The sequence below is a fragment of the Lepidochelys olivacea genome, assembly GCF_965140295.1.
Source record: "Lepidochelys olivacea isolate rLepOli2 genome assembly, chromosome: 2".
NCBI classification, from domain to species: Eukaryota; Metazoa; Chordata; order Testudines; family Cheloniidae; genus Lepidochelys; species Lepidochelys olivacea.
In genome coordinates this window covers 247,754,136-247,772,619 of record NC_140412.1, presented here as the reverse complement: position 1 = coordinate 247,772,619, position 18,484 = coordinate 247,754,136, and the positions used below count along the sequence as shown (strand labels likewise).

Sequence of the window (18,484 nt, the reverse complement as noted above, 5' to 3'; positions counted from 1 at the left end):
AAGTTCGCTGTTGAGCAAAAGCGGAACGGATTTTCAAATATTTTGTTTTCAAATATATTTATCATTTTCTTAAGTTTTTGAATATTAAAAGTAACCTTTGTCCTTTATTTCTTTCTATTTGCACCTGAATGTCACTGTTTTCAGAGATGGGCCTGAGGTGCAGTGTTTGGATAGGGACCTAAACTTTCCCAAATGTGACCACTTTGATTACAGTTTGAAGTTTAGATCTGGTCATGAGTTTACACATTTAGTCCCAGCACCAGAGGGTTTATTTGTAATTTTTTTTTACTATGCCTGTTCTGACAAATGATCAACAATATTAGCTAACTAGAGTGATGCAAAACTGTGGCCGGATCTACACACAGTTTTTGTAGTTATATAATTATTTTGGTAAGGGGTATGATTTTTTAAATTATATAGTTATACCAGTACACCCCCTAGTATGGACACAGTTTTATTGAAGTAAAAGTGCCTTTTACCAGTACAGTTTATTTCCCTTTATGTATGGGAATAAACTGTACTGACATTAGCACCATTATACTGATATAACTGCATATGCACTGGGGACTTTTACGTGTAGACAAGGTCTTTTTTTTCCCCCTAGCTTTTTAAATCTTGAGTTCGTGTGGCTTCAGGTTCGAACAAACTCAAAATGCAACTTGGTCAAGACTGCCAAGTTTCCCCTTCTTTCACATTGAAACCCTGGGCTATGGTTGCTGAAAATAGGGCCCAGGTTAACAAACCTGAATCAATTTTTCAACGAGTTCTGGAGTTAAGAAAATCTGAATTCAAGTAAGTTTCGCATGAGCTGGAGTTTCATCACAAAGGTTTCTTCAGCTTAGGTGCTGATCCTTCTGCCTAGCTGAAGCCTTTTCTTACACTTCTGAAAATAAAGCTCTGGGGTATGCTACGTTTCACATTTCCTAAGCAAGATCATAAAGCTAAAATGTTACTTGATATACATCTTCTCTTTCACACTGTTATTGACTGTATCAACTGCCAATTCTGATCTCATTTGAGCCCAGATTTCAAAACCCAATCTAGTGTTTGGGTCTGGGGTTCCTGTTCAGCCCACTATAAACTGGAATTGTGAAATTCAGATCTGTGGGATTCAACCACTCAGTTACAGAGTTTGGAGTACTTACCATTAAGCTGCAGATGAACAGGATAAGGCTCATATACAAAGAAAAACAGATTTTAAAAAAACAAGGCTAGGTACATGACTTCTAATCTAATCTATTCCTAGCTGTCTAAGTATATCTAGAGAGCCCCAACACCACAGAGTTTAAGCATTTCTAAAGAGTTGGTAAAATTTTCAAAAGCACCTAACTGACATAGGGACAGATTTTTTAAAAGATATTTAGGTGCCCAAAGATGTAGATAGGAGCCTAGTGGGATTTTCAAAGCACCTAAACAGGTTTGATGCCTAACTCCCCATTCTCATTGAAAATCAATGGTATGCAGGTTCTTAAGTGCCTAAATCAGTTCTTGAAAATGGGATGGAGAAGCCTAAGTAACTTAGGGCTTTTGAAAAATTTACCCAGTATCTAATACTCTTCTGGGATATTATTCATGGGACAGGTTTGTAGATGGCCTACCCGGTTTTGATGATGCCAGTATTTGACACGAATCAGCTTTGGTATCCTGCATATTTATAATGTAAATGTTACAAATCTGCTGCTGTATTTTACTAGTTTCCGTCTTCCCTGTTTAAAGTATGGACTAGAAATTAATTGCCCATCAATATTCTTGATTGTAGTTAGAGGTCAGGTTTTTTTTATCTTAATATGACTGGAAAGATCCATGGAGACATATTGCAGACTTCCCCTTTTTTTCTGTTATTCTCCTTAGCAATTATTAAGATCAATTCCATGAGATAACAGATGATAATGTCCCATCTTTCATCGAAGCATGAAATTGCTGTTTAGGGCTCTTTTGGCCAGTTCATCTTTATTTCATATAGATAACTGAAAAGACCTCCTAGTTTGCTTTTAAGATCAAAGTGATTGTCAGCCTCTCTCTCTCTTGCTTTCTCTTTCTCACACACACACAAAATTGAATTGAGAAATCAACTTATAACATTTTTCCATGAATGTCCCCCACTGTGAAGAGCACTGAACTTAATGCTTCATTTTTAGCAGGAAAGATGACAAAAAAGTTTCTACATGTATTTAAACTGTTAAGGTTTATCAAACACAATGGGAAAACAGTGTTTAAATACCAGTTTCATTTTGTTTGTATCGATTCTGAGGGCTTGTCTACATTTACCAGGGGATCAACGAGCAGTGATCAATGCATCAGCAGTCGATTTAGCAGGTCTAATGAAGACCTGCTAAATCGACCACAGCTCACTTTCCTGTCGACTCCTGTACTCCACCGGATCGAGAAGAGTAAGGGGAGTCAACAAGAGAGTGTCTCCCGTCGACATCGCATAGTGTGGACCCTGCGGTAAGTAGATCTAAGCTACGTCAACTTGAGTTACGCTATTCACGTAACTCAAATTGTGTAGCTTAGGTTGACTTTTCACCGTAGTGTAGACAAGGCCTAAGATTTTTTTTTATGAAAGTGGAACTTTAGCAATAACAGATCATCCATGGAGCAAGTGACAGGTACTCTTTATCATGTCCAGTACTTTTAGGTACTGAGCAAGTGTATGTGTAACCCCCGGAGAGTGTGTGGTTCAGAGTCTGCTCTGTGCTAATCCACAGAGGATATGAGTTGTAGCAGCTCACAACTACAAAGCCGTGTCTCTTTAACTCAAGCTGTAGCAGCCTATGCTTTTAGCTCTGAACGTTCCTGGTTCACTCCCTGGTCTATAAGCTAAGTGGGTGGCCATCACCCGCACATGTATTTGTTAATGTCCACAAAAGAAAACTATCTGTGGTTGAATAACACTGTGAATGTTCTCTGATGTTGTCTTATAGCAAATGTTACAAAACCACAAAGCTCTCTTCTCTTGTCCCTTCTGCAGGACACAAAAATATAACAATTGTTTGCTCTTCATAATCGGCAAATTATGCCTAAGAAGCAGAAATGTACAGACCGCAGGGAAAGAGGCACACCACCCTTATGGTGCAAACAGGAGGCATTCTATTTACGGCATACCACAGGTATGCCCTAAATAGAAAGGAGGAATATAAATGCACAGAAGCACTCCCATGAGAAACCAATCATTGGGAGGGAGGGATAGCTCAGTGATTTGAGCATTGGCCTGCTAAACGCAGGGTTGTGAGTTCAATCCTTGAGGGGGCCTTTTAGGGATCTGGGGCAAAAATTGGGGATTGGTCCTGCTTTGAGCAGGGGGTTGTTGGACTAGATGACCTCCTGAGGTCCCTTCCAACCCTGATATTCTATGATAACTTGATTGCAATAAACCAGAAAGCATCACTTAACAGTGACTTCCCTTTCCCCCTTAATTAAACTATCACCTTCTGAAAAGAAATGGATCTTCTTTCTTCCAAACCTTGATTTGCCATGAACCCCCTTTGGACTGATGTTTGGAAAAGTCCCTCATGTTGGAGTGCTCATTCATCTCCTGCAGGGGATGCTCTATCTATAGGCAAACTAGGCAGCTGTATAGGTTCTGCCTAGGGCAGCATGGGTGGCTGAGCCAAACCTCAGTGGTGCTGCAGCCCCATGCCCCAGGTTGGTGAGGTGCACACACACATACCCGGAGGGCGAGTCCCCCTGTTCTAGGGGGCGTGGCACGCTGAAGTATTGCTTAGGGCTGCAGATGGTCTTGAGTCGCCTTCTCTCTTTTCTTCTTCCTGGGTTGCTTTCCTGCCTCTCTTGCTCTCATACTTCCCAGAGCGGTGCTGCTGGCTTGGCAGAGGGGAGACCCAATGAACAGTTCCCCCATTGGGCCAGTTTGGCATTACCCTCCCATTTTACGTCTTGAATGAAACATTCAATTTAGCATTGTTTTACACTTGCCTCTAGAATACGAATATCATTTTACACTCCAAATAAACTAACACTAGTGTTGAAAATGTAGCCTCATTCTTCCTCTGCCCTATAATTGTGAAAGCATGATGACTGTGGAGGTACAGGGAGAAGGGCGGAGAGGAACAAGCCCTGTTGCTCTTTGGCAAAGGTGCCATCTACATTCCCCTTTGCCCTTCCCTCCCAGCACAGAGCAATGTGCAGGTGGTGGATTGCACAGCTCTAGCACAAAGATATAGGACAAGACCAAAAAAATGTCAAAATACTCAAGGGATAAGGATGACATTTTATTGCCATCACAGCAATTTTTGTGTGGCCCAGATATGTAGTAAGGGTTGCACAGTAAGGATTAAAGTGACAGGTGCCAAGAAGGCTAACGGCATTTTTAGCTGTATAAGTAGGGGCATTGCCAGCAGATTGAGGGAAGTGATCATTCCCCTCTATTTGACATTGGTGAGGCCTCATCTGCAGTACTGTGTCCAGTTTGGGGCCCCACACTACAAGAAGGATGTGGAAAAATTGGAAAGAGTCCAGCGGAGGGCAACAAAAATGATTAGGGGACTGGAGCACATGATTTATGAGGAGAGGTTGAGGGAACTGGGATTATTTAGTCTGCGGAAGAGAAGAATGAGGGGGCATTTGATAGCTGCTTTCAACTATTTGAAAGGGGTTCCAAAGAGGATGGATCTAGACTGTTCTCAGTGGTACCAGATGATAGAACGAGGAGTAATGGTCTCAAGATGCAGTGGGGGAGGTTTAGGTTGGATATTAGGGAAAACTTTTTCATGAGGAGGGTGGTGAAGCTAGGGAGGTGGTGGAATCTCCTTCCTTAGAGGTTTTTAAGGTTTTTAAGGTCAGGCTTGACAAAGCCCTGGCTGGGATGATTTAGTTGGGAATTAGGTCCTGCTTTGAGCAGAGAGTTGGACTAGATGACCTCTTAAGGTCCCTTCCAACCCTGATATTCTGTGATTCTATGATTAGCCCATACCCACTCCAGAAGAACTCAATAAGGCTGCGGGACGTTGGGCCGGACAGCATGTGCATGTGGTTTGTCAAACGATGAATCCCAGGGTCACAGAAAGATTAGTGAACCTGGCCATCTCTAGATAATGTTTTGCACAATGCTAGTCTACAGCATAATGTGAATTTGTTCCAGATAATTTAGCCACCCTGTCTTGAATATGCATTTGATACCATCTGCCTCCTCCTGAAAAACTGCTCATCAAGTACTAAACTTATATATTCTGAGTTGACAGTCTGTATTTGATACAGTTCTGTCGTGGTTGTCTTTCTAGTTTTCTGAGTTGAAGTAAAAGTGAGTTGGACAAACCATTTTGTTAAACCAGTGTAAAACTGGTGAGAATAAGGCCATCACATTAATACTGTGCTACACTAATGAATAAGTTATGGTCCTGGTCCTGCTTTGAGCAGGGGGTTGGACTAGATGACCTTCTGGGGTCCCTTCCAACCCTGATATTCTATGATTCTATGATGATTCTAAGTTTCAGAGTAGCAGCCGTATTAGTCTGTATTCGCAAAAAGAAAAGGAGTATTGTGGCACCTTAGAGACTAGCAAATTCATTTGAGCATAAGCATCCAATGAAGTGAGCTGTAGCTCATGAAAGCTTATGCTCAAATAAATTTGTTAGTCTCTAAGGTGCCACAAGGACTCCTTTTCTTTTTTACAAATGAATAAACATAACAATTTATTTCAGAAGATCCTGGAGGAAAAAAGGGTAGATTAACTGACTTTAGGTCTTTTCTATCTTTATTTTCTGCAATTCTCTGTGGATTTTATTATCACTAGAGATGGTTGATTTTTTTTCTCCACAAAACAGTTTTCCATTTGAAAATATCATTTTGTCAAAATCAGAATATTTCATGGGAATGTGCTGATTTCAACAAATTTGACAGTTTCAAAATGATTTCTTTCAATTTTCTTGTTTCATACCAATAATATTGCCATATTTTACTCTGATAATGTCAAAACATTTTGTTCTAATAGTGTTGAAACATTTTGCTTTGAGTTTATTGTTTCATGCACATTACATTACAATATTTCAGCATTATGGAAATGAAACCTTTCACAAAGTCATTTTGATGTTTTTGAATCAAAATATTTTGGAATTTCCATTTTGCTAAATATTTCAAGATTTCAACTTTTCATCAAGATTCGGGATGCAAACAAATTTTGAAATGTCAGAATTTCCTATGGGATGGAAATTCTGTTTTCCTACAAGCAATTTATCACTACTGAAAACGCACAGGCACTCAGTAACATCATTTTCTACATTTTTTCCTCTTTCTTCTTCCTTCTAGCTAGGAATTTGCCCTTGGTGCTGAAACATAACTCAGACACAGCACTCAACTGCAATTCTCTTTGGTTTCCCCTGTAATCTGAAAAAGCAGAAAAAAAATGCCAGAATTCAGGAAAAGAGAACCAATTTGCTGCACCTTTTGTTTTGTTTGTAGAGCTGCTGTATTATCTCAATGGCAGTTATCCCACAATCATATTGTGTTTTTTTACAAGTTTTGCCTGAAAACAGCACAAGCATGGAAAATTCTATTTATAAGCCATATGACTTTACATTGAAATGAAGGGAAAAACAGAATGAGTTTTGGATGCACGGAGCTATGTATCTCACCAAATTCAATAAGACATTACTAGAGTTATTTTTATTGCTGGTATTGTTATTTATTATTTGCTTAGCTTTTACAATTCTCCACAGTAGCAGCCAGATTCCATGTTAATAACCAAGAGATTTGCACTTATTCATAGGTCTGCTGCTAGAGTGAAACCTACCCCTACCACCTTTGAAACCTTATACTTCATGATCCTTGCTACCTCTGGGAAATGACTGGGAAAAGAGCACAACCTTGTAAGTACAGAACAAAATGTAGTTTCACAAATGGCAAATAATCCTCCCTATCCATGGGTTTGCAGATATGCTCATGCAAGAAGGGACTCAAATCTTCAGGGAGAACGTGTCCAGATAAGGCTGCTTTTGGCTTAGTAGCTTAGTGCTCTCTTTGGCTTAGTGCTCTCTTGAGCACACCTATAGCAGTGAGTTCAGTCTGGGGACCAGTAAAATCTAATGACAAATTGGAGATAATTTAAACTGGGAGAATTCAGAGGAAAAAAAAAATTAAAATAATGAGTCTGGAGGAATGGACCTAGGAGGATAAATTAAACACATTTATTTCTTGGATTTGTACTGACTATGGAGAAATGTGAAGTGCAAAAGAATAAAATCCCAGTTAAAGGATTTTACTCATATGAAATTCAAAAGGATCTGGATGAAGGACTCCTCAAATTCCCACCCTCCCCATACAAGGGAGCAAAGTCACCAATACAACTTGAGCATGTCCAGCAACTGTTGAGCTGGAGGGGGCAGTGGACATGTTCCACTACACCTCTCCTACTCTTATGTTTATTTTGGCTATGCATGGACCTAATGGCTTTGTTTATGGTACTTTTGGCTCTACTTTGCCTGTTTAAGTGGAGCCAGGATTGGGTCCCAAGGAAGCAGAAGGGTTATTCAGGGTGGCACTATGGGTATGAATGAGATGAAGTTATAAATGGGAAAATGTATGCTGAATATTAGGAAAAGCTTCTTGATGATGAGATTGTTTCACTTGTGGGGCAGTCTCCCAAAGGAAGTGATTGAAGCCACATTACTCAGGACACCAATAACTAGACTTTTTCAAAGAAACAACTTCATGTTTTCTCCTTTGAGGCCTCGCATGCTCAGGAAGAGCTCCCCTAAACACCTGCAAAGCTCCCTCATTGTCCTGCGTCAAGGCCCTTAAAATTCTCCTCGCAATGATTCCTACAAAAAAACCTGATATTGGTTAGACAGTTGGTGCACTGAGACCATTGCCTACTGGGCTATCCAGTATTATCTCATTGTTTCCTAGTGATCCCCCATCTGACTGTTGTATCTCCTTCTCATCTCTTTTACTTCATCTGTAAGCTCTTCAAGGCGGGGACCATCTTTTTGTTCTATGTTTGTACAGCGCCTACCACCATGGGGGTCCTGGTCCATGACTGGAGCTCTTAGTTGCTATCACAATACAAACAACAACAATAATAGTAGGTTGGTCAAAGTAGTAGGAAATATAGGTGGGAAATGATACTGCATTGACAAAAGGTGGAAAAGAATTTTAGGCCAACTCTGTCTCTAATTTCTGTGATTCTAATGCTGATTTCTCATGCTGTCCCTTTCAATAGGAGGCAACAAGTACGTGGAATTATGTGTTAGTCTATAGGATGTAGAATTTGTAGTTTGAAAGGACCTGGTGGGAAATCCTGTCTCCAGCCTGCTGTTCTGCAATACGCACAATTGTCCCTGTTGAATCTGGCTAATGTAATTGCTGAAAGGAACAAGACAGAAAAGCCTGGATTAATTATACATTTCTCTCACCTCCAAGTTTTCCCTGTTATATCTAAAGTCTATCTACTGCTCCACACTTCTGAGTGAGAATGATGTTTAATGCAGTATCTGGGATGGTGACATTCTCATAAATATCATAAGGTGCCCAGAAACGAGGTAATCACTCCTGTGCAAACAAACAAAGTAAGGCCATGTATGCAATGCTTTTATCCACCTGCTGAACGTGTCTTTGTAGTATATGCTCTCAGGTTGAGTACATCCCCTGTTTAGAGGCTAACAGAACTGAACATCCAAGCATCTCCTCACTGAATATTTCCTGTGTTTAGATGCAAGCAGAATAGAAAGCTTTAGGTTTCCAGGCTTACTTAGAGTGGAAGACAAATGGGCTGAGATTTGTTTTCACCTGCCAGTCTTAAATTAGACCTAAGACTAAATGGCTCCAGCTCTAAAAATAATAAACAAACAAACAAATAGATAAATAAAAGAGCTAATATTTTTCTTACTGATAATTAAAAAGGAACCCCTATTAGGAGAAATAAAATTAGCTAGATTTGCATTTCCTCCCATGAATAAAGAGAAAACGGTATATTTATATGTATTTATAAATTTAGCTATATTTCTACTGTCAATACATTTTTTGTGCACCTGCTCGAAGTTTAAATATTTAATGCTTGTTTTCTCTCATTACTGTACATTTTTCTGTGTTGGAGTAAAGGGATTCTTTAGTACTGTGGACTGGGTAAATAATACATTCCTTATTCATGAAGAATACTTCAGGAAAATAAAATAAAATAATGAAATTAAAGGGCATCTTACCTCTGGTCATCACAATTCCTGCAAGGGTTTTGTGGCGTGCGTGCATGGAGGTGAAATTGTCTGTCAACTCTTGAAACTTCTGTGTAACCATTTGATATATGGAATCAGCAAACTCCTGAAAGACACAATCAGAAGGAATTTTTCACTTTCTTTGATTGAAGCACTTGGGTGTGTCTGGAGATTAATAACCAGCCTTCTGCCTTTGAGATCTCACTTTTAGAATTAAGCTCCACCTACCTCAGCAAAAAAATAAAAGGAACGGTTCCCTAGGACAATGGTTCTCAACCAGGAGTCCAAAAAGAAAAGGAGTACTTGTGGCACCTTAGAGACTAACCAATTTATTTGAGCATAAGCTTTCGTGAGCTACAGCTTGAAGTGAGCTGTAGCTCACGAAAGCTTATGCTCAAATAAATTGGTTAGTCTCTAAGGTGCCACAAGTACTCCTTTTCTTTTTGTGAATACAGACTAACACGGCTGTTACTCTGAAACTAACCAGGAGTCCGGGGCCTTCTTGAGGGGCTGTGAGCAGGCTTCAGGGTGTCTGCCAAATAGGGCCAGCATTAGATTCACTGGGGCCCAGGGCAGAAAGCTGAAGGCCTGCCGCCCCAAGCCCCGCTGCCTGGGGCTGAATCCCAGGGCCCTGAACCTCATAACTCGGGGTTGAAGCCAAAGCCTGAGCAATGTAGCTTCATGGGGGCCCCCTGTGGCGTGGGGCCCCAGGCAACTGCCCTGTTTGCTATCTTCTAATGCTGGCTCTGGCTTTTCTATGCAGAAAACCAGTTGTTGTGGCACAGGTGAGCATGGGAATTTTTATAGCATGTTGGGGAGCCTCAGAAAGAAAAAGTTTGAGACCCCCTGCCCTAGGAGAAACAACGAGGTATCCTTGTGGCACCTTAGAGACTAACAAATTTATTTGGGCATAAGCTTTCGTGGGATAGAACCCACTCCCTGCATCTGATGAAGTGGGTTTTAGCCCACGAAAGCTTATGCCCAAATAAATTTGTTAGTCTCTAAGGTGCCACAAGGACTCCTCGTTGATTTTGCTGATACAGACTAACACGGCTACCAGTCTGAAACCTGCCCTAGGATCAATATCATAAATGGCTACTCGCTGCCTCTAAGGGTACATCTGCACTGCAACAAAAGACACACGGCATGGCAGAGGCTGGCCCAGGGGTCTGGCTAAGGGGTTAAAAATTCCACCGCACATGTTTGGGCTCAAGCTGGAGCCTGGACTCTGAAACCCCATGAGGGGAGTTGGCCTTAGAACCTGGGCTTGGGGATCTCTACACTGCTATTTTTAGCCCGGCAGCCTGAGCCCTATGAGCTGAAGTCAATTGACCTGAGCTCAGAGTCTTTTTTTATTGCATTGTTGACATATCCTGAGAAGGTTGATGTTAGGAGCTGACCCAAAACCCAGTGAATCAATAGGAAGGCTCACTTTGACTAGGCTTTGAATCAAATTCTTAGTGCTCAAGAAAAAGTCCTAGAATTTGACAAATTTTGTTTCTGGTCATTGGTCCAGGGCTAGTTCATAGAAAAATTTACCAGTCTTGAAAGCATTTTACTTGTCTGAAAAAGTGTTTCTTTGCCCCAGCAAGTCATTTACTGGGCTGAACAGAGGGGGAGTCACCTAATTTTCTCAGTGATTTTTTTCAGTATTTTTGTTGTTCATGAATGTTAATTTAGCAAAGCTTTCAATCGCTTCATGAAACTTAAAGAAAAGTTACTTTTTCCCTTGGCTGGGTCCTAGCCAAGCAAAGTCTGAGATGCCCTTTGAGTTCTGTGTTGCAGCTGAGGTGCCACAAGAAGCTCCTTATTCCACATTTAAGAAGAGCCTTTAATGGCCCAGTGAAGCTAAGAGAGCAGAAATGATGGACTCCAGGGTTATCGCCAACTCTTTTAGAAACATATCATAAGATTTTTAATTTCCACATAGACAGCCATCAAAAACAGCTGGAGAGACCTCTTCTTATGTTTCACATAAAGGGTGGTACCTGCAAAAGAGCAGTAACCCCTGCCCTGCAGCACTGTGTTGGTATGGGCTACACTAGGCAGCAGCGGGGCTTGTCCCCGAGATGTGCGAAGCACCACAGCCACATTGAAATCAATAGGCAGTGAGAGGAGGGTGCTCAGCATTTCTCAGGATTGGGCCCTACTCTGGTCAGTGGTCTGAGCCACATAAAGAGTTCCAGTCTGAATAATCTGAGAGCGTTTCACCCACAGCCACAGAGAGGGGGCTATTCAAAATAGATCAGAACCAGTGGTGGGCAACCTGCAGCTGGGAACGGCAAACCGCAGCCACTGGGAGCTGCTGGCGGCCGTGCCTGTGGACAGTCAATGTATACAAACTGCCTCATGGCCTGCCAGCGGATTACCCTGATCTTATTTGAAGCACCGTACAGGACAGCCCTATTAATTGACTGCTCTGATTAAGTGCCTCAGTTTGTCTCAGCAACAAACAACAACAAAAACTCTTTCAACTGAAAACTTCTGTGTTACAAGACTCAAGCTTAGAATTGCGTCCTGGGTTCAGATCTCTTGGGGTCTCACTTGCATCATGCAATCTCTGAGCAATCTGGTCCATTTAGAAGAGTCTTCATTAACATGGTCCTGATTAAGCAGCAGTTATTGCCTTTTACTGTTACTGGGCTAAACTGGATCTCTGGGAAAAGCCCAAATAAAACAGACTTTCTGGCCAAAAAACGGGCATCTGGCAACCCTAGTCCCTGATGTGGTTGACCTCTAGGCGCTACCAAAATATAAATGTGAAACTGTAATAAAACTATAGATATCATGAATGCAACTGTGGGTGCTCAGTGCATCAAAAATCAGCACATTCAAATATCTAGTCATGTACCCATGTAGTTTAGGTAACTAACTGGGGACCTATGTGCCTAATTCACTTGGAATGCGGTCAGCATGTCAGGGTTAACATTCTACCTGCAATGACATGGTGTGGTTGCAGTGTGGGTAGACCTCCCGGAACTAGGTTTATTTGCGCTAGCTTGGGTGCTGGAGCAATGAAGCTGCAGCAACACAGGCTTCAGTGCAGCCTGTCCAAGCCCACCTGGAAGCTTGTAATTCTCCACGGGCGGGGCTTGCACTGAAGCCCTTGCTGCTGCAGCAAGCTCTGGTATCCGAGCTAACAAGTTCAAAGCTAGTTTGGGAATGTCTGCACAAACTGCAATCGCACTGTGGGACTGCAGGGTAGGGATATCCTCAATGGCCATTGGGCTAGTGGGGCATGGGATTGCAAACAGGGGCACTGGACGACTGGGTGGAGGTGGTGGGGTCTTGGGGGGAAGAGGCGGCGTGGGAGCAGGGCCTTGGGGGAAGGGATGGTGCAAGGGAGAGGCCCTGGGGGAAAAGGGTGGCATGGGGGCAGGGCCTCAGGGAGATGGGGTGGTGAGGGTGGGGGCTCGGGGAGAAGGGGTGATGCCAGGGAGGGGTCTTGGGGGAATGGGCAGTGCTAGGGTGTGGACTCAGTGTGAAGGGGCAGAGTGGGGACATGTGTTTGAGGGGCAGGGGTAGGACCTCAGGGAGAAGGGCCATGGGGGGGCACCGTTTGGGAGCCGGTGGCCCCCTCACTTTTTGGGACCTTACACCACTCCTGATTGCAGGTGTTCCTGAGTTCTTCATCCTACTTGCTGTGTAACTCTCATCTGGTTTCTTCTCTTGTCAATCTCTTAATATCCCTGTCTGTAAAATGGCTGCTAATAATGCTTAATTACCTCACATGACTGTTGCGAGCATTAAATGGGTAATGTTTGTGAAGTATTTTGAAGGTGATATAAGTGCTAAGAATTGTGATATAAGGTGATATAAGTGCTAAGTGCTAAGAATTGTCTGCAAACATGCCATGGCATGAGTAATAGACAGGGTCTTGACACATCCTCAGCTTTATGTTATCCATACATATAAACACACATATATTTAATCACCTAACACTTCAAACTAGTGACAGGAAATCTGAAGCCTGTGTTATTTTAGTTGTGTGAAGAAGTACTCTATCCATTTAGCAGTGCTGTGTGAATGCGTGTTAATAATAAAATAACTCATATTGCTAGTAATAACTCTGGTGCACACGAACAACCTTAAAGTCTGCAAATCTCAGTAGCATTTGCTGAGTAAACTCTTTGGGATGGAACCCAGTGTCCCTTGAGCAAAAGCTAAAAGGTGGTTAGACATTTGACTTCCATTGAAAGTCAATGGGAGCAGTGAGCCTAACTCCCTTTTGTGTTTTGGAAAATCTCTACCATAATAACCATAATTATGGCTAGCAGAGCTAAAAACAATAATAAATAGTTTTTAAAGTATATTAGGAACAAAAGAAACCCGAACAATGGTGTAGGCCCATTACTAGATGGAGATGGTAAAGCTGGTAATGATGCAGAAAAGGCAAAAGAGTTCAATAAATATTTCTGTTGTTTATTTGGAAAGATGCAGGATGATGTACTTGTAACACATTAAAAGGATAAGGTATGTTCCAGTCTATTAGCAGCTAAGGAGGATGGTAAATATCATGTATTAGGAAAACACTTTTAAGTCAGTAGGCCTGTAGAACTTACATCCAAGAATCCTAAAAGTGTTGCCTCAGGAAAGCTCTGTACTGCTAATATTAATTTTTAAGAAAACTTGGAATACTGGGGAAATTCCGTAATATTTGAAGATTGCTAATATTGTATCAATATTAAAAAAAAAAGCAAGAGAGATGACTCAGGTAATTATAGACTGGTTAGCTTGATATCAGTCCTGGGCAAAATAATGGAAAAGCTGATACAGGGTTCTTACTAATAAAAAGTAAAGGATAGGGATATAATAAATGCCAATCAACATGGTTTAATGGGAAATAGGTCTTGTCAAAAAAACCTGATTTCATTTGTTTATGGGATTACAAGTTTGGTTGATAAAGGCAACTACACAGATGTGATATACTTAGACTTTTGTAAGGTCTTTGACTTAGTACCATACAATATTCTCATTAAAATATTGGCACTATACTATATCAATAAAGCACATGTTAAATGGATTAAGAACTGGATAGTGGACATATCTCAAAAAGTTGTTGTCAATGGGGAATCATCATTGAATGGGCGTGTTTCCAGTGGGGTTCCACAGAAACCGGTACTAGACTGTCACCGGATGCACTCACTGTCACTTTATCTCTTTTTCTGTTATAGCTCTCCACGCTCCCTTTGCATCAGGGGTGACTGTCTTTTGCAGTCCTTTACGGTCCACAGCATTCTTTTAAACACCCCTTGTATCGGGGTGACCAGGTGCCCACATTCTCCATCAATTGTCATGGGGTGCACTGACCACCAGTGAGCCTCCTGCCGGCTGTCCTGGGAATTAGCTTTCCCAGGAGAGGCTTGTGCTCCCTCTCTGGTGGTGTCTTCCCCCATCCTGTCTTGCTCTGTGGCCCTGCTCACTCATGGATCTGCATTGTGGCTTGGCTCATTGGCCAGGTCACAAATGTCCTCCCTTTCCAGGGAAAGTAACAAAGTCTTTCCAGAACAAAATATCCCAGGCAATCCACTGCCCTTTGCCTGGTCTATGCCATGTCCTCAGTGGCTGGTAGGAGAACCCGGGCCCACCCTTTACGCCTGATTTCAGCTCAGGGGCCCTCCGATCAACAGCCCCGGCCTGCAATGTCCTACCTTGCTACTATTTCCTGAGTCTTCTCCTACCTTCCTGGCTTCCCCCCTCACTGGGTTCACCAGCCTCCCTCCTCTCAGGGAGTAACTGTTGCCAGCTTCCTGGCTTATATAGACCCCCCCCAGCTGAGCCTGCTTCCAGTCAATTCCCTGCTCCCTGGCTCCTCCTCCACATGCAGCCTGTTGTGTTAATTGGGCTGCCTGGCCATCTTAACCCCATCCAGTCCTGTGTAGGGTGGACACTCCATCACATAGAATCATAGAATATCAGGATTGGAAGGGACCTCAGGAGGTCATCTAGTCCAACCCCCTGCTCAAAGCAGGACCAATCCCCAATTTATGCCACAAATCCCTAAATGGACCCCTCAAGGATTAACTCACAACCCTGGGTTTAGCAGGCCAATGCTCAAACCACTGAGCTATCCCTCCCCCCAATAGGCCCAATGCTATTCAACATTTTCATCAATGATCTGGAAGTAAATATAAAATCCCTGCTGATAAAATCAGGAGATGACACAAAGATTGGCAGAATTGACAGTCTTAGAGAGAGATCTGGATTGCTTGGCCAGGTGGGCCCTTCAAACAACATACATTTTAATACAGCCAATGCAAAGTCATATGTCCGGGAACAGGGAATTCGGGCCATACCTACAGAATGGTGGAATGTATCCTGGAAAGCAATGACTCTGAAAAGGATTTCGGGGTCAGAGTGGTCAAGCAACAGAACCTGATCTCCCAGTGTGATGCTGTAGCAAAACAGGCTAATGCCATCCCTTGGATGTGTAAACAGGGGAGAAGTGAGTAAAAGTAAGGATTTAGCCACTTCATGTGGCACTGGTGAGACTGATACTGGAACACTGGGTCCAGTTCTGGTGTCCACATTTTAAAAGGTTGCTGAAAAATTGGAGAGGGTGCAGAAAAGAGCAATGAAAATAATTCACGAGCTGGAGAAAATGCCTTACAGTGAAAGGCTGAAAAAGCTCGGCCCGTCTAGCTTAAAAAAGAAGATTGAGAGCTAGCTTGATTACAGTGTATAAGTACCTTCACAAGGAGAAAATAGGGACTAGCAAAGGGCTCTTTAATGGAACAGAGAAAAGCATAACAAGAACCAATGGCTGGAAGCTGAAAGTAGACAAATTCAAATGAGAAATTAGGTATGAATTTTTAACAGTGAGGGTGATTAACCACTGAACAAACTTCCAGGGAAACTGGTGGATTCTCCATCTCATTATGTATTGAAATCAAGATTGGACGCCTTTCTGGAAGATGTGCTTTAGTCAAACCTGAGTTATTTGGATCAATACTGGAGTAACTGGGTGTAATGTAATGGCTTGTGATATACAGGAGGTCAGAATAGATGATCTAATGATCTCTTCTGGCCACAAACACTATAAATCTATGAATTATCTATGAATTATAATAATACTTGGCACTTATGAATAATACCTTTATCAAAGTATCCCCAAACACTAAACATCCATAAATGTATTAAGCCTCACTGCAAACCTGTAATATAAATACAATTATACCCATTTTACAGATGGGTGAACTAAAGCACAGAAAGGGTAAATGATGGGCCCAAGAGGGTCAGCAGCAGAGCTTGAAAGAGCACCCAGTTGCCCTGAACTCCAGTTCTCTATGGTGACCACTATAACAGTGCCTGGCTTTCATGATATAAAACTCTGTTTCTAATCTTGTTTTCCATATTTAAAAACATAATAAGGCGAACAGGAAAATAAAAATATGCACCTAGGATTGCTATGGTTGGGTTCACACAGTGTGAACTGCAAATCTGATCAGCTTATTTAGAATTTTTTAAAAAGGGAATGTCTCAGTGAAACAATCTGCACCATCATCTTAAAAAGACTCAAATCATCCATTTAATCTCCCATAGTATTACAGACCAATCCTTGCCTGCATTTTCACAGTGCCCTCCATATAAGCATCCCAAGGCATTTTGTGCTCATTAAGAGTTAATTAGCTTAGAGGCACATGCAATTCCTAAAAGACTCATTTTAAAAATTCTAAAAAGAACAAATAACTTTTAACTTTGGATTTAGAAATCCCAGAACTCGGAGCGTTCTTTACCTCATTTGGCAGTGGATTCTAAAGCCAGAGGGCAATGAGACTCAGTAAAGGCAAAAGAATGACATGACTTCATATAACATTTAGGGACAATAAGGAATTTAGCATTCACTGATCTCAAAGAGTGACCAGGGACTTTGAAGAATAGGAAATCCATTAAATGTGAAGCCTCTTAGCTAAAATACGACAGGAGAGTATTTTAGTTTGGAATAAATTGCTGAACAGGATGCCAGTAAAATTAATGCAATGTAGAAGTGATGGAGTGACATATGCTGGTCCTTGTAAAATACAGTAGGATTCAGAAGCATCAACCAGTAGTGCAAGACCTAATCTAGAAGGCAATCGAAGAGCTACAATATAATGCTAATACTTGTCACTTATATAGAAATTTTCATCTGCAAATCTCAAAATACTTCACATGGGTGGATAAGCAACATGATCTCTATTTGTGCAGATGGGGAAAATGAGGTATACAGAGATTAAGGGTTCAGTCCTGTGAGGTGCTGAATGCCCTCCTATTCCTATTTACTCCAATGAGAACTGAGTGTGAGTAGTACATTACAAGAGTATTCAGTACCTTGCAGGACTGACCCCAGATCCACACAATGACTCAGTAGCAGAGCTGGGAATAGAGTACAGTCCTGATTCCCAGTCCTGTGTTGTAACTACTGGAATGTGTGGTCTCCTGTTCTTACACAATACTGAAACATAAACTACCATAACAGCATCATTGGCCTGATCTATCAAGTCAACAGGAGCCTTTACATTGACTTCAGAGGCAGTAGATCAGGCCCCACATCAGGTTTGAATCTTTCCGTTAACACAAAACAAACAAAAAACCCAAACCCAAACCAAATTGTGGATTTAATAAACAGTGGCCGAACATTGTGGAAGTAAGTGCTGTACAGACTTATCCCATCCAGCTCACAGGCATCCCTGGTATTCGGGCCAATAGATTTTCTTGGTCATGGCTTTACAATTAAACAACAGTCCTAAATTACTAAAAGGTACATAGCTAGGTAACTTGCCAATGGGGTAAAAGCCAGGAAATTCTTAGTATCAAAGGATAACATGAGCCTGGCGACAAGTCCATCACCGGGATTCTTAGGAATATTGGCAAGGAAAAGTTGCCTGCCATCAAAAGAGTTTTAAAATCATGCACACCTTGGGGGTGGGGTGGGGGTGGAGGAGAGAGGGGGAGTCTTTGCCATTTCTGCTTTATGAAACTCATCTGTGAGAATCTCTATATTTGGTGACACCCATGGTTACAGTTGCCAGATATCAGGACTGAAGACAAGAGTCCCCATCTTGCTTAAATGAAAGAGCAGAATAGATCTTGGCAATCTCAATATGACAGTCTCACAGCTGGTGAAAAAGGCAGGCCAGAAGGAAGATGCAGAAACTTAAGAAAATAGAAATATTCATTGTGAACTATGCAGCCAGCAGGACAGCATGCAGTTGAACTAAAAGTGTAATGGCATAAACAGACAGCAAATCTTGGGGGGAAGAGGGGACTATTGACATTCAGTGCTTTGAAAATCCACAAGAATGCACAGTTTCTGATACAGGGTCTGATTCCTGAAGGGCACT

The 18,484-nt window shown here is 41.8% G+C and overlaps 1 protein-coding gene across 2 annotated transcripts in view; it reads right to left on the bottom strand.

The window, feature by feature from the left end:
- ADARB2 (adenosine deaminase RNA specific B2 (inactive)) overlaps positions 1-18,484 on the bottom strand; it is a 434,991-nt gene that overhangs the window by 75,714 nt on the left and 340,793 nt on the right. For both annotated transcript variants that reach the window (XM_084620362.1, XM_084620363.1), the window contains one exon: positions 9,153-9,267. In XM_084620362.1, the coding sequence (XP_084476488.1) occupies positions 9,153-9,267 (115 nt within the window). The remainder of the gene's footprint in view (positions 1-9,152; positions 9,268-18,484) is intronic.